The sequence below is a fragment of the Bombyx mori genome, chromosome 18 (genome assembly GCF_030269925.1).
Source record: "Bombyx mori chromosome 18, ASM3026992v2".
Taxonomy (NCBI): domain Eukaryota; kingdom Metazoa; phylum Arthropoda; class Insecta; order Lepidoptera; family Bombycidae; genus Bombyx; species Bombyx mori.
This window is the reverse complement of record NC_085124.1, coordinates 1801863-1819152: the sequence shown is the minus strand read 5'-3', so window position 1 is coordinate 1819152 and position 17290 is coordinate 1801863. Positions and strand designations below refer to the sequence as shown.

Sequence of the window (17290 nt, the reverse complement as noted above, 5' to 3'; positions counted from 1 at the left end):
GACGAGCATACGGCCCACCTGATGGTGAGTGGTTACCGTCGCCCATGGACTTCAGCAATGCCAAGCCGCTGCCAACAAATTGGGCCAAACATTGGGTTGGGTTCTTGAATAAAACATTTATGACATATTAGGCATTTATTGCACACCTTGCTTAGCTGGCGGTAGGCGGACGACTGCCCCCTTAGGAGCGTCACCCGACATCGCACATACACACACGTTATATTGCAATATGCAACATTGCATATTATCTACACTACAATAACTAGAATAGCATGATGAAGCGCATTAACAGATATATAAATCAGTTGACTCCCGTCTGTTAGTGTTAACAAAACCTAAATAAAAATTCTATTTCGATCTACCCCTGGCATTTCCCGAAAACAGCATTAGCACTCGATCAGTGGGTTTTCGTGGCGTGAAGATTAAGTCAAGTGCGTTTCTATCCCAGCGAGCGATCTCATGTTTTGTCCGAGGTTATGTTGCAAGCGAGTTTTGTTGGTCATTCACGAGCGGCAGCGTGTTAAAAACTAAACATATGCTAGAATTAGGTAGAAGTGATCACGACTCGCCTGATATGGAATGGTTACTAGAGATAATGACGACATCCACCTTGAGATGATGTCGAAGTGTCAATTGGAACAATGCCTAACAGCTGTCCCTCCATTTTAAATCAGGTTGCATGGCGGAAGAAATGGGCGGGGCGGTGAAATCCAGCCGTGCGTGTTCACTATACGTCTTACCAGCATTAATTAAGTAGATTGAGAAATTATCGATGCTTTGATTTTATTACACGATGTAATTATCTTAAACGTTCGTACGCGTTGGCTTTTGAAGTATGCGGATATATTTAAATTATAGTGTTATTAATACTGTCATGTATTTGTATTTCTTTATTCTTTATTGTACACACAGTTAATTTTACAGTAATTGCGTAAGATATAAAAAATGGCGAGCTTAACTCAACAATTGAGTTTTCTACCAGCTAACCGTTCTTAACGAAGGAAAGCTTTAGATGAGTGGGTAGAAGAATACAATCTAATCAATTTACAATCTAAACAAGAACAATAATAAAAATAAAAAAATAAAACACTAATACATAATATATTAGACTACATATCAACGGCGGATCGAGGGTATATTTTGATATGGATAACTGTTCTCCAAACGAAGCGAATTAAAATAGTTGAAACGGTGGAAAATTTGGCACGTGCCGCGTTTAAGCCGCGGTGGTTTCATTAGTACGCATCTTCCACAGTGGTAGATTGTGGTTAAGTAGAAAAGCAGTACAAAAACATATTTAGCTTATATTTTTAACGGCAAACAAAGTAAAATTACTATAGCGCATCGCGCTATATAGCATCGCATGAGCATCTGCATCGCAGGGTCCGACTGATGCATGACCATGACCACTCTGTCAAGAGTGTACGACTAGGTAGAAGAAGATATATTGCAATACAAGCTGGACACACAAAGACATCGAAATATAAACATGTTATTATAAATATAAATATTTTAATAACAATCACGCCACGTTAACTGGTCCCGTGCTAAGTTTGTAAAGAACTTGTGTTACAGGTACCAGATAACGGATATAAATGTAAGATTTTTATTATACACATACATATATTTAATATACATCCATAAACCTGGAAAAGACATTTTATATTTATCATACAAATATCTTCCCTTGGCGGGATTCGAACCCGCGACCCCCTAGTGTAGTGACCATGTCACTTACCACTACACCAGACGGACGTTATAGCTACGGTCATTGAAAACAGCGTTTATTACAATTTATCGCTTACAATGAAACCTCTGGCCGAAGCCGGCGGGGTTCGCCTCTTGAATAAACACGGTGTGATTTGATTTAAGACGTCTTTACAACACAATTCAGAGACGAATAGTACTCGACGGAAGCCAATAAATAGATTATTAAATTAGGCGTCAAGTATTTTCGTGAATTAATTTCGAATTTAGTTGTAATTATAATATCTACATTTGAGATGTGGTGATTTATATTTGTTCTATGTCGATGTTCAAATCCCGCAGATAGGTATCGATTTTTCAAGGCACTTAGGACGTTTTTGCTAACGATTTCCAATTTTTTTTTATTGCTAGATGGGTGGACGAGCTCACAGCCCACCTGGTGTTAAGTGGTTACTGGAGCCCATACTACGTAAATGCGCCACCCACCTTGAGATATAAGTTCTAAGATCTCAGTAGAGTTACAACGGCTACCCCACCCTTCAGACCGAAACGCATTACTGCTTCACAGCAGAAAAAGGCGGGGCGGTGGTACCTACCCGTGCGGACTCACAAGAGGTCCTACCACCAGTAACGTACCACCAGTATAAAAATTTTGAATCGTAAAATTTTTAATTTCTAGATCAGTGTAAGAAATGCCGCTACGCTCTTTGTGTACCTTAAGAGCTACCATGCGGTTTGGTTGAAGCCCTTCTATCTCATGCATATTCATGCTTCATGCATATGTTGTGATCACTATGCATACCAAACATCAGGTGAGCCGTGTGAGTACGTTGACCTATCTAATGCAATTAAAAAAAGTAATTATCCACTAGAGCCTTCCTCCACCGGAGTGAATATGCTACGTGCTCTTCAAATGTTTAATGATTGCCTTTGTGTAGTATATATATAGTATTGCATTGAAGTTGGAGGAGGCCTATGTCTATAATAGACAAACAGACAAAAAGTAATAACAATTCTTCCATAGAAATTAAATTATTATTAATACCACTACTTAAAACATTGAAAAAACTAATAAAATGAAATAATAATTGTATGTGTAAAAAAAATGTATTTTGTCTGAACAAAGGCTTTATTATTATCTATTAAATTATTATTACATTGAAGTTATGGTATGTGGGTGTCCATAACGCTAGTTTCAAGGGTGCTCCACCTCCCAACGCTCGTAAAAATGTCCGTAGATAAGAGATGACGGATTGTTAAAAGAAAGCAATGGGAACATCCTTACCTGCAACAGCGGCTCGGGGACTGGTATCTGCCAGTTGAATTCAAATTTCTTGGTCATGGTGTTGTATTATCAGCAACGCAACTCCGATCTTAGAGTTCAGTTGCTGGCCATTCTCGCCAGCACCCTGTGAACAATAACCAAATAAGTATTATAATTAAAAGAGGTTTGGTGCACGTCATATAATGTCGTTTTGGTAGTGCGGTACAGCATTCTATCTATTGGATAATGCTGATGGTCTTATTCTTCATAATTGTCTGACATCATCAACAGATGTGGATATGCGTCTCTAGGGTCCTCGATCTACTACGACCAACTTGTTTTTCCTTACAGTTTTATGCCCATCTTAGAGTCAGTAAGTACTTAAGTAATGCTAGTCCCATTATAATTAAAACTATCTAACTCTTTAAGGTCAAGATCGCTTCATTCATCGTAGAATGGTCGTCTCATCATGCTAGATATCACAAGGAGAAAGAACATTGTCGCTCACCTTGAGATAGAGAGCCGAATTCTCAAATATAATGTAAACTAATTGTCCTACCCTACAAGCCGGCATGAATGGCTCCTTTGCGGAAGAAATGGGAGGGATAATGACAGTTCTTTATGCGGGTTCATAGCGCTTTCTTCCACCAGCTAAAAAAAAGTTTCTGCATTTGTATATTAAACTCTTCACTTTTTCGAACGATCGACAATTATTACTCGGTATTTAAAATGCCTTTAATATTTTGGTATGTATGTTTCTCTGCATGCAGTGGAACTTTTCGAACATTATTTACACCGGCTTCAAGATTAAGGCCGATTAAGTCGAAAATTTTGGGCACGCATCATCGATGTCAACACCCAAATTTAATATTTTTGCTCTAATATCTTGACCAGTATTAGAATAATAAATGTGAAATGTTAAATGTTAGTTCGGTTTAATATTTAAGAGAGTTTTTTTTATTACAAATGTCAACTCTGCAAACATGTATTGTTAAGTTGGCTGTAAGTCTTTTGCTTAGATGGGTGGACGAGCTCACAGCCCACCTGATGTTAAGTGGTTACTGGACCCCATAGACATCTACAACGTAAATGCGCCACCCACCTTGAGATATAAGTTCTAAGGTCTCAGTATAGTTACAACGGTTGCCCCACCCTTCGAACCGAAACGCATAACTGCTTCACGGCCGAAATAGGCAAGGCGGTGGTACCTATCTGTCCGGACTCACAAGAGGTCCTACCAACAGTAATTACGCAAATTATAATTTTGCAGGTTTGATTTTTATTACACGATTTTATTACACCTTCACCGTAGAAATCAATCGTGAACATTTATTAAGTACGTATTTCATTAGAAAAATTGGTACCCGCTTGCGGGATTCGAACATCGGTGCATCGCTTCAACACGAATGCACCGGACGTCTTATCCTTTAGGCCACGACGACTTCAGTTTTTAGAGTCTATTGCCTCAAATCTCAAAATCCGAAAATAAATTACTCGGTTCTGCCTTTACTCTGACGACAGACCTATTAAATTTCTGTTATACTGTTACATTTAGCCGGTCTCAAGCCATCCGTTTCCTAGGAGTATATTAAGTTTCAGTCCTGTGAACCGAGGTCAATGCACCGCCCCCCCCCCCCCCGTGCTATACAAACAATATCGTTCCTAGCGAATTGGCGACGAGAGCTCTTTATTGGAATTTGGAATTTGTTGGTTGCAATTTAAGACTCAGATTTACGAAGCACTTGTTAAAGAAAATTGCTTTCACTGTAATTGTATAGGTTGATTGCGACAATTTTATTAGATTTCGACGGTTAGATTTGGTGATAATTACTAATTTATGTTGACTTTATTGAGAATTGCGACCGTGTAATAAGGAAAGTTTAGTAACAATATAAAAAAAAAAATAGTCGCATTCCAAAGAGGAATGGAGTGTAGTATGCTAAATTCAAAGAAAATACAGAAAATCCGACACTCAAAAATCAGAGAAACTACCAAAACAACTGGTGTATTAGTTAAAATCTTAATTTTGAAGTCGTCGTAGCCTAAAGGATATGACGTTCGGTGCATTCATATCTTGCGATGTAACGGTATTCGAATCCCGCGAGCGGGTACCAATTTTTGTAATGAAATATGTTCTTAACCAATTTTCACGATTGACTTCCACAGTGAAGGAATAACATCGTGTAATAAAAATTAAACCCGCAAAATTATAATTTGTAACCTCTTGTGAGTCCGCACGGGCACCACCACTCCGCCTATTTTCTGCCGTGAGCAGCAATGCGTTTCGGTTTGAAGGGTGGGGCAGCCGTTGTAACTATACTACTGCATATACATTGTAGATGTCTATGGGCTCCAGTAACCAGTTAACACCAGGTGGGCTGTGAGCTCGTCGACCCATCTAAGCAAGCAATAAAAAAAATATAATCCAACAAACATATTTGTAAGTTAGGTGTTGTTATTATGACATCAAAACACTACACGTGTTCGACCAACCTATACCCTGGGCTAGGAAGGTCAAGTACCTGGGAGTCACCCTGGATGCATCCATGACATTCCGCCCGCATATAAAAACAGTCCGCGATCGTGCCGCATTTATTCTCTATCCCATGATCTGTAAGCGGAGTAAAATGTCCCTTCGGAACAAGGTGACACTTTACAAAACTTGTATAAGGCCCGTCATGACTTACGCGAGTGTGGTGTTCGCTCACGCGGCCCGCACACACATAGACACCCTCCAATCCCTACAATCCCGCTTTTGCAGGTTAGCTGTTGGGGCTCCGTGGTTCGTGAGGAACGTCGACCTACACGACGACCTGGGCCTCGAATCGATCCGCAAACACATGAAGTCAGTGTCGGAACGTTACTTCGATAAGGCTATGCGTCATGATAATTGCCTTATCGTTGCCGCCGCTGACTACTCCCCGAATCCTGATCACGCAGGAGCCAGTCACCGTCGACGCCCTAGACACGTCCTTACGGATCCATCAGATCCAATAACTCTTGCAATCGATACCTTCAGCTCTAACACTAGGAGCAGGCTGAGGAACCCCGGTAACCGTACTCGTCGAACTCGACAAAGAGTTTGACGTGCAGCTTAACCCATGCATCAGCCCGCTGAGTTTCTCGCCGGATCTTCTCAGTGGGTCGCGATTCCGATCCGGTAGTAGATTCATTCGCGAAGCCATTGCTCTTGAGTTGTTAAGTCTCCTTCGGAGGCGCTCGGGCAGTTGTTAGCAAATCTCACCCCTCCTGGCTAAGCCTTTGCTCGCCCACCTGTCCTGGTGAAGCTGGAACGGCCTCCAGGCCACCAGTAATCTTTCAACATTAAAATAAAAAAAATAAAAAATACTAAACGTGTCGAGAAATTTCAATGCATAGCTTTCATGTTCTGAAAATCTTTGTCCTAGTATATGCAACAACAATGTCTTCATAAAAGTTTCGACATTATCGAGAGCTTCAGTTAAAAGTTTCGCAACTCTGCTCTGGAACTTTCCACTTAAAGTTCAAAGCGCTCTTCACTCGGATTCAAGAAATAAGTTTCTCTTACGGATCGAAGGCGTCTGACAAAACCTGCGTTAATATAATGACGAAGGTTCTCTTATTAATGTTTTATTTTTTTCTTAGACGGATGAAATAGTTAATGAGCACATCGGGTGTTAAGTTTTGGGGCCCTTAGACATCAACAACATAAATATAACTCTTGTTATGTTTGTGTTAAGTTTGTTCTTACAACGTGTTGGTTTTTTTGGGCAGGGAGCCGAGCCTGGTAGTCGATGATCACAACGCCAGTCTTTGCAGTAGGACGATGCCGATGGAGTCCCGGGACACTCCGCTAGACCAGAACTAGCTAGGTCGGAAGGCAATGCAGCGCCGACCAGGCTGCTCTTCCACAGAACAACAACGTAAACCAACCTTGAGATACGAGTTCTAAGTCACAATTCTTACAACCGAATTCTCTGAAGAATTGTTTGAGATGATCCCATCATCTCGATTTCACCCACCGCCCGTCACTGGAGTAGAGTTCATCCATGCTACCTGGAGCCTGTGCGTTCATTCACAGTGCGTTTCAAGAGATTTTTTTTGCCATGTACCATCCGGCTTTGAAATGAGCTCCCCTCCACAATGTTTCCTGAGCGTTATGACATGTCCTTCTTCAAACGAGGATGTGGAGAGTACTTAACGGTATGCAGCGGCTTGACTCTGCCCCTGGCATTGCTGAATTTTATGGACGACGGTAACCACTCACTATCAGGTGGGCCCAACGCTCGCCTGCCTACTAGGGCAATAAAACAAAAGAACTACCGTTCACACCTGAACGCATTACTGCTTCGCTTCAGAAATAGGCAGGGTGATAAGCTGGTCGTGTAGTTCTAAACGGGGCGACCAGTAAATATGCTATATAAAGTAGCTAGCAATGTATCGGTATCGATCCATTACTGCTTCGTTACCCCTATTAGCACTGAAGTACGGTAATTGTGTGTCTACTAAATTAGTCTGGACACTCCCGTTTAGCAAATCATTCTATTAACTTGAGATTGAGGAAATTGCGTTACACAGTTCATATATTCGCAATAGTACAACGGTCAGTAGTCCTAATTTAACTTGTCTGCTTAGCTCATTATTGCCGGTTAGAAGTGTCCGCGGACTGATGGGTGAGACACGATCTGTTCACGTCCAGTGCTAAATTGGCCGGCGTTCAAATTAATTGTACCGCTTTTTATCCAAACAAAGTGAGTAAGTTTTTTTATAGACATCTACAACGTAAATGCGCCACCCACCTTGAGATATAAGTTCTAAGGTCTCAGTATAGTTACAACGGCTGCACCACCCTTCAAACCGAAACGCATTACTGCTTCACAGCTGAAATAGGTAGGGTGGTGGTACCTACCTGTGCGGACTCACAAAAGGTCCTACCACCAGTAAGTAATACGGGTTCGCGAACGGCTACACTGGGTAATGGTAATCTTGTGGTGGTGGTATGTACCAACCGCCAGCTTATTTTCGACGCGAAGCAGCTATGCGATTTATTGGGATTGGTGGCGAAGCCGTTGTAAAAAATGACTTGAGACTTTTAAATTGAATTTCTCTTATTGGATAGTGGCATTCCAGTTGTGATACCTATGGTACCGATGAAACCTCTTTGAAATCAATTTCAAAATGTACATGTTTTAATTTAAATTCAATATTAATGTAATTAGAATTTGACCAATTGTGAGAATTACGAGTTAATCATGACAAAAGAATCTAATTGTACAACGAATACCTTTTATAACAAACTAGAGGACCCACAGTAGTCGAAATTCGACTGTAATTAATTGGAATTGTAAGTTTGTACACAATTATGATTGTGTTTTATACTTCTATAATCACAAATTTTGCCAAGACTACACTATAAAAATATTAACAAAGACAAACAATATTTAATCTATTCTCAATTTAACAACAGACATCAAGAACAAAAGTTTGACATTAAATAGTATGCATGCGTGTGTGCATCAAATACATGGTATGTAGTGTGTGTAATATTTTCTTTATTGATTTAATGTATCTTTTACGCATTATTTTTAAAAAATATTAGCATTGTGCACTTCTTCTCTATATTCTCTATAAGTGTGGAAAATTTCATGCTCCTCCGTCCGCGCAATTTTCGTAAAAAGGGATACAAAGTTTTTGCTTCACGTATTAATATATAGATATGTCATTTATCTGTATAAAAACAACATATGAAACGAAAATAAGTAAATTATGTTCGTTTCATATTCATTAACTGAAACGTTGTCACGTAGCGTTTCTCACGTTTGATGTGCACGTGCTATAACCACCGTTTACGACACGTGTTTACGAAAATACATAATATGTACCTACCTACACGTGCATTTTTGTAATTTAGAACGGAAACGTTCGAGTTTGGAAAGTATTATATTTTTCAATTGAAATTCAAATTGTGATAATGGAATTGTTCACGAGGTATTTATTATCTTCGCCATCTTGAGATTTGTCAAAAGAGCTGTCTAAAGTAAAACAAAAAGGATATTGTGACAACTCTTTGGACTATGAGCTAATTGTTTATGATCAGAGTCCTTAGGGTATTTTTTTCTCCCTACCTAATTGCTGGTAGCTTAAGGGGTTATTACAGCTATTAATATACGGGTAGATGAGCCCACGGAGTGAATCTTAGAGAGAGTGCTACCACTGGCCCTAGCAAGACCAGTGCTTCGTGGAATCTGCCACCGGATCGGAATCGCGACCCACTGAGATCAGGCGAGAAACTCAGTGGGCTGTGTCTACGGGCTAATTCGCATGTCGATCTCGACGGAGACGGTGACCAGTGCCTCAGGGTTAAGCAACGGTTTGTCAAATAATAATAATAATAAAATAATTTATTGCCTTTAACACAGATTTAGATTATACATTTAGATAAATAAAAGAAAAGAAAGAAAAAAAAGGCAAAAGGAGGTTGTTCAAAGTCCATGAATCGAACAGCGATGATATTCAGTCACACCCTTTGGTTTATTGCGGAATTCAAGGCTAGGTTTTTTATTTTATTTTTATTGCTTAGATGGGTGGACGAGCTCACAGCCCACTTGGTGTTAAGTGGTTACTGGAGCCCATAGACATCTACAACGTAAATGCGCCACCCACCTTGAGATATAAGTTCGAAGGTCTCAAGTATACTTACAACGGCTGCCCCACCCTTCAAACCGAAAGGCATTACTGCTTCACGGCAGAAATTAGCAGGGTGGTGGTACCTACCCGCGCGGACTCTCAAGAGGTCCTACCACTAGTAAATAGGTGCGTGTGTACATACTTAAAACGTGGTGTAAGCTACAAAATAAATAAAAAAGAAAAACAAAACAAAAATCAAATGTTATTGAGATGTCCATGAACAACCGTCCATCGAATGATTGATCTACGATGGCAATAAGCGCATAATTGACCCCAATTAACAAATATTTTTTAACAAAGATAATGACACAGGCCGTAAATGAAACCGGACTCCATGGTCAGGAAATAGCGGAGAAAACGAGTCCTAAAATACCCCTTTTATCAAGAACTGTCTTCACTTAATGATCATCGAAATTCGAGAACAGTCAATTGATGGGAAAAAAATCAGGAGAAAATGGCGCTTTTGTTTTTAGTAACGCGACTTTCATATTCCCCACAGACACAGCCCACTGAGTTTCTCGCCGGATCTTCTCAGTGGGTCGCGTTTCCGATCCGGTGGTAGATTCTGCGAAGCGCGGCTCTTGCTACGTCAGGTTTGAGCCCCGTGAGCTCATCTACTAGCCCGGTGACGCTGATATGGTCTCTATACACCATCAGCTTAGGCAGGAAAAAAATCATATTGATAAGACAAGACACAGATAAGTAGTGCTAAAATCATTAACTTCATTTAATTTTATGGTTAGGAAAAAACTAAGAGTCAGACTAATCAATCGAAAGAACGGCTTTACGTAAAAAAAACATTTTCCTTGACCCTGCCACGAGTGAACATAAGTCGTCACAGTTTCTTTGTCTAACAACCAGTATCAGACCAGGATGCTTAGTACGAGTTTTTTAACGTTCTCGATAGCGTAAAAGTTAACTCATATTTGTATGGAATGGGATCGCTTGCGTACGTTTGCCGCTAGGGGCGCTGTTTCAAATGCATACAAAATTGGCTTAACTTTTACGCTATCGAAAACGTTAAGAAACTCGCGCTAAGCACACTGGTTGCATTAAGAAAATTCCTTTCTCATATATATTTAGTAGTAATAACTCTGTAAAATGACGTAACACGTAACTTACTGAGTTTCTCGCCGGATCTTCTCAGTGGGTCGCGATTCCGATCCGGCAATAGATTTGGCGAAGCAATACTCTTGCTAGGGCCTAATATTAACAATTCTCTCAGGTTGAGCCCGTGAGTTCACCTACTGGTTCGTGCGAAGTTGAAATAGTCCCTTAGACGACCAACGAATAGACAGGAGAAAAAAAACCAAGCACGTGCAAGAAAACAAAAACACGATTTAAAATTTCAATACGCTTACCTACTTATTACGTATATTGGAATTTAAAATTAGTTATTTTTATCTGACAAAACCCCTGTTTTGTTCGACATTAACATCACAAGTATTGAATAAAAGATTTCGTTTTGTGATTTTAATCCGATTCAAAAATTTCCAAGTTCACCGTACTTACTAACACCGTCAGCGGATAATAATAAACATTTTTAATTCAACTGTATTTTGAAGTTATCGTAGCCATCAAGATGTTTACTCGTGTTTAATCGTTTTTTTTTTTATGATTAATTAATTAATGGTGGGCCGGAGGCCTTTCCAGTTTCACCAGGACAGGTGGACGAGCAAAGGTTCAGCCAGAAGGGGTGGGATTTGCTAACAGCTGCCAGAACGCCTTCGAAGGAGACCTAACAACTCAGGAGCAACTGCTTCGCGAATGAATCTACTACCGGATCAGAATCGCGACCCGCTGAGAAGATCCGGCGACAAACTCAGCGAGCTGATTCCTGGGTTAGGTTGTACGTCGACCTTTTGTTGAGTTCGACGAGTACGGTTACCGGGGAAATGTTTAATTGTATACGATTATACGAATGTTCAAAACTCACAGGAAGATACCAAATGTTGTTAATAAAATACTTAGTTAAGAAAACTTTCATGAATGACTTTCACGATAAAGCAATAATATCTTATATCTGTAATGGCCATTTCTGTTGTGAAGCGTTTCGATTTGAAGGATGGAGCAGCCTTTGTACTATAAAAACTGAGATTTGTCGTCGTGGCCTAAAGGATAAGAAGTCCGGTGCATTCGGGTCGAGCGATGCATCGGTGTTCGAATCTCAGGCGGGTACCAATTTTTCTAATGAAATACGTACTCAACAAATGTTCACGATTGATTTCCACGGTGAAGGAATAACGTCGTGTAATAAAAATCAAACCCGCAAAAAATTATAATTTACGTAATTACTGGTGGTAGGACCTCTTGTGAGTCCGCACAGATAGGTACCACAGCTCTGCCTATTTTTGCCGTGAAGCAGTAATGCGTTTCGGTTTGAAGGGTGGGGCAGCCGTTTTAACTATATTTAATAATAATAATAATAATAATAATAAAGATCATTTATTGCCTTTCACATCATAAAATGAAATACAAAAAAAAGAAAAGCAAAAAAAAGAGAAAAAGGCAAAAGGAGGTGGCTCAGCTATTGCTGTTCAAGGTTGATAAATTGAACAGCGCTGATTTTCAGTCACCCCCGTTTCCCTTTTGGTTCTTTGCGGGAATGAAGACTCCGTACGTGTGTACATACTCAGAATATGATATAAATTAGTAAAATTAGTAAATTATAAAAATTTAAGAAAAAACAAAATAAAAAACAAACCTTAGAACAAACCTTTGAGACCTTAGAACTTATATCTCATGGTGGGTGGCGCATTTACGTTGTAGATGTCTATGGGTTCCAGTAACCTCTTAACACCAGGTGGGCTGTGAGCTCGTCTACCCATATAAGCAATAAAAAAAAATTGGAACTCATATCTCAAGGTGGGTGACGGCATTAATATGGTTGATGTCTATGGGCTTCGGTAACTTAACATCAGGTGGGCCGTGAGCTCGTCCACCCACATCTAAGCAATAAATAAAAAAATAGCCTCTCAGGCAACCAGGTAAGGAAAACAATATCAGAATATTTTACAATCACATTATTAGCTTACAAACCTCTTAAATTGAATCTTTAGATCAGTTGCTTAGATCATTCTGATCATTACATTCATTCAGAGGAGTCACGTTTCGATAGTGAATTAATTTCTTTTGGGTCCTCAGATGTGTTTAAGCGAATAATGAATCGAATAATGAAATAGACTAGTGTAGTGACGCGTAATTATCGAAATTCGACTATCATCAAGAAGGTTTAGATTAATTTATATATTATTATGTAAAAATGAATTGCTGTTCGTTAGTCTCGCTAAAACTCGAGAACGGCTGGACCGATTTGGCTAATTTTGGTCTTGAATTATTTGTGGAAGTCCAGAGAAGGTTTTAAAGGTAGATAAATATGAAAATGCTCAGAATTAAATAAAAATAACAATTTCGTTTTCCCTTTGATGTGTCCCCCGTCGGACGGATTGCTTTTGTTTGTTTTAAGTTTATTTTATACAAAAGTTTAGGTCTTTTATTTGTTGATTGAGGCACTACGAAGTCTGCCGGGTCAGCTAGTTTTATATAAAATATTATTTTGTGTCCTAAAAGACAAATAAATTTCGTTCACGGCTTCTTTCATTTTCATATTAAGATTTTGAGTAAAATTTGTATGCACACGTATAATAAAGCTACGAAACAAAAGCAAAAAAGAAATGGACAAACAGATAATAAAATGGTACCTGTGTGAATATTTAAATATAATTATAAATATAAATAATAAATAAACAATAATAAAGTAAAAAATAATAAAGAAACCAATAACGATAATTATTATTGAATTTTAAAGACGTCTTACTTCCTAAACGATAAGTTCTTTCCGTGCGTCGTTATCTAGAAACGCTAGACTGATTGGCGTATTATGGATAAACAAAGTAAATACGACAATAAAGTAATAAATAACATAAACCGTGGTGCTAAACGATCGTATCCAATTATTATGAGTCCGGCCTCGGCTGCAGTAATCCCATTACCGACAAGGTCACATGGCTTCTTAATACAATTTGTCAAATTGGATTCTATTATGTTGTCATAGGTCATTTGTTTGGTTGTAGTCGAAGGAAAATTTGTGGTTAATACGTTGATTGAAACAATAAAGGTTTTTTTTTTGTTTCTTCCAGTTTTTTTTCGGGCGTTTGTTCCAGGCACCCCCTTGTTCTCTAAGGGTATTGACCCTACGCGTTATTTTTGTTACAATGCGCGTCGAGTAAACAAACATAATAAAATATAAATGTTGAGACATTGTTCCCATAATATCAATCGTCTGTATTTGCCTTCAATACATACTGTACATAGACTGTAAATATTACTGGTGGTAGGACCTCTTGTGAGTCCGCACGGGTAAGTACCACCGCCCCTCCTGTTTCTGCCGTGAAGCAGTAATGCGTTTCGGTTTGAAGGGCGGGGCAGCCGTTGTAACTATACTGAGACCTTAGAACTTATATCTCAATGTGTGTGGCGCATTTACGTTGTAGATGTCTATGGGCTCCAGTAACCACTTAACACCAGGTGGGCTGTGAGCTCGTCCACAAAACTATACAACAAAAAAAAAGACATAATAATTAGGATTTCGGTTGGTATCTAAAATCAGAGTAATTGTTTTTTTTTTTTTTTTTTTTTTTTTTTTATTGCCCTTGTAGGCAGACGAGCATACGGCCCACCTGATGGTGAGTGGTTACCGTTGCCCATGGACTTCAGCAATGCCAGGGGCAGAGCCAAGCCGCTGCCTACCGTTTAATACTCTCCACAAGCCTCGTTTGAAGAAGGACATGTCATAGCGCTCGGGAAACACCGTGGAGGGGAGCTCATTCCATAGCCGGATGGTACGTGGCAAAAAAGATCTCTGGAAACGCACTGTGGATGACCGCAGTGGCTCCAGGTAGTACGGATGAACTCTACTCCGATTTCTGTTTCAATACAATTAACATAAACGTTACTCTGTTTTTTTCGGACTCGATTTCTTTCGACATTTTTTTTCGGAACTAACCAAGCTTAAGCCTTATCTAATCCACTAACCCTGTGATAAATAAAAACAACCGGGTAAATAAAAAAAAATATTCATACGGTAATTATTTAAATTATCATTTGCTATTTTTAATTCATTATAGTGAAATCTGAATACTGTGATGGAAATCTTCGCTTTGACTAACAATAAATAGTCTAAGTTTCATTACAATCAATTTACTTTGGAAGGCATATAGGACATGTATAGAATTATTTTATTTATTAAATAGACAAATTGATATATGTATATATATTAGCGGGGATGATAAACGTTGTCTTACCCTGAAGAAAAAAAACTTGGAAGCTAATAGTTACTTGTCGTAAACGGTCCGACGCAAATGCCAGCTTGTTTTGTTCACAGTCTTAATGGAAGTTTATGAACATTTTTCGTGTTTATTACGAGTTGAACAATCTTGATTGTTTACCATTGCGAGAACACCCGCCATATTATTTTTAATGTATGTTATGACGTCATACGTGGCAAAGCCTTTATCTATATATTAATACGTGAAGCAAAAACTTTGTATCCCTTTTTACGAAAATTGCGCGGACGGAGGAGTATGAAATTTTCCACACTTATAGAGAATATAGAGAAGAAGTGCACAATGCTAATATTTTTTGAAAATAATGCATAAAAGATACATTAAATCAATAAAGAAAACATTACACACACTACATACCATGTATTTGACGCACACACGCATGCATACTATTTATTGTCAAACTTTTGTTCTTGACGTCTGTTGTCAAATTGAGAATAGCTTAAATATTGTTTGTCTCTGTTAATATTTTTTATAGTGTAGTCTTGGCGAAATTTGTAATTATAGAAGTATAAAATACAATCATAATAGTGTACAAACTTACAATTCCAATTAATTATAGTCGAATTTCGACTACTGCGGGACCTCTAGTATTTATTGTTTTATCTATGTTTCCTATTTTATTACGTATATTTTTATGACAAAATGACATCACGAATGACAAGAATTCCGTAATGACAGGGCTAATTGTTTGGGATAATCGACATGTTTTTCATTATCTCGATATCTGTATTAATCGACGCTTGATAATATCCCCATGTCACTTGCGCAGCTGGATATTATTTATTCTCGTATACACGATCCTTTCTTGTAAAGGATTCACGTTTTAATATCTATTGTTCAATTTAATGTTTTATTGTGTTTTGTGGCTTAATTGTTAGTACATACAGACGTATGTATGTGTATGTATGTATATGTACTCGCTTTTATTGTAGCTTATATATAGCAGATACCTACGTATTAAGCGTTAATGTTCAAAACTCACAGGAAGATACCAAATGTTGTTAATAAAATACTTAGTTAAGAAAACTTTCATGAATGACTTTCACGATAAAGCAATAATATCTTATATCTGTAATGGCCATTTCTGTTGTGAAGCGTTTCGATTTGAAGGATGGAGCAGCCTTTGTACTATAAAAACTGAGATTTGTCGTCGTGGCCTAAAGGATAAGAAGTCCGGTGCATTCGGGTCGAGCGATGCATCGGTGTTCGAATCTCAGGCGGGTACCAATTTTTCTAATGAAATACGTACTCAACAAATGTTCACGATTGATTTCCACGGTGAAGGAATAACGTCGTGTAATAAAAATCAAACCCGCAAAAAATTATAATTTACGTAATTACTGGTGGTAGGACCTCTTGTGAGTCCGCACAGATAGGTACCACAGCTCTGCCTATTTTTGCCGTGAAGCAGTAATGCGTTTCGGTTTGAAGGGTGGGGCAGCCGTTTTAACTATATTTAATAATAATAATAATAATAATAATAAAGATCATTTATTGCCTTTCACATCATAAAATGAAATACAAAAAAAAGAAAAGCAAAAAAAAGAGAAAAAGGCAAAAGGAGGTGGCTCAGCTATTGCTGTTCAAGGTTGATAAATTGAACAGCGCTGATTTTCAGTCACCCCCGTTTCCCTTTTGGTTCTTTGCGGGAATGAAGACTCCGTACGTGTGTACATACTCAGAATATGATATAAATTAGTAAAATTAGTAAATTATAAAAATTTAAGAAAAAACAAAATAAAAAACAAACCTTAGAACAAACCTTTGAGACCTTAGAACTTATATCTCATGGTGGGTGGCGCATTTACGTTGTAGATGTCTATGGGTTCCAGTAACCTCTTAACACCAGGTGGGCTGTGAGCTCGTCTACCCATATAAGCAATAAAAAAAAATTGGAACTCATATCTCAAGGTGGGTGACGGCATTAATATGGTTGATGTCTATGGGCTTCGGTAACTTAACATCAGGTGGGCCGTGAGCTCGTCCACCCACATCTAAGCAATAAATAAAAAAATAGCCTCTCAGGCAACCAGGTAAGGAAAACAATATCAGAATATTTTACAATCACATTATTAGCTTACAAACCTCTTAAATTGAATCTTTAGATCAGTTGCTTAGATCATTCTGATCATTACATTCATTCAGAGGAGTCACGTTTCGATAGTGAATTAATTTCTTTTGGGTCCTCAGATGTGTTTAAGCGAATAATGAATCGAATAATGAAATAGACTAGTGTAGTGACGCGTAATTATCGAAATTCGACTATCATCAAGAAGGTTTAGATTAATTTATATATTATTATGTAAAA

General features: G+C 38.4%; 1 protein-coding gene across 3 annotated transcripts in view; it reads right to left on the bottom strand.

Annotated features, from left to right (window-relative positions):
- The window catches only part of PLCb4 (phospholipase C beta 4), a 95651-nt gene that overhangs the window by 56062 nt on the left and 22299 nt on the right, over positions 1–17290 (bottom strand). For 2 of the 3 annotated variants that reach the window (XM_038017084.2, XM_038017085.2), the window contains exon 2: positions 2993–3116. In XM_038017084.2, the coding sequence (XP_037873012.1) occupies positions 2993–3049 (57 nt within the window). In that variant the 5' untranslated portion in view covers positions 3050–3116. 3 annotated transcript variants of the gene reach the window in all.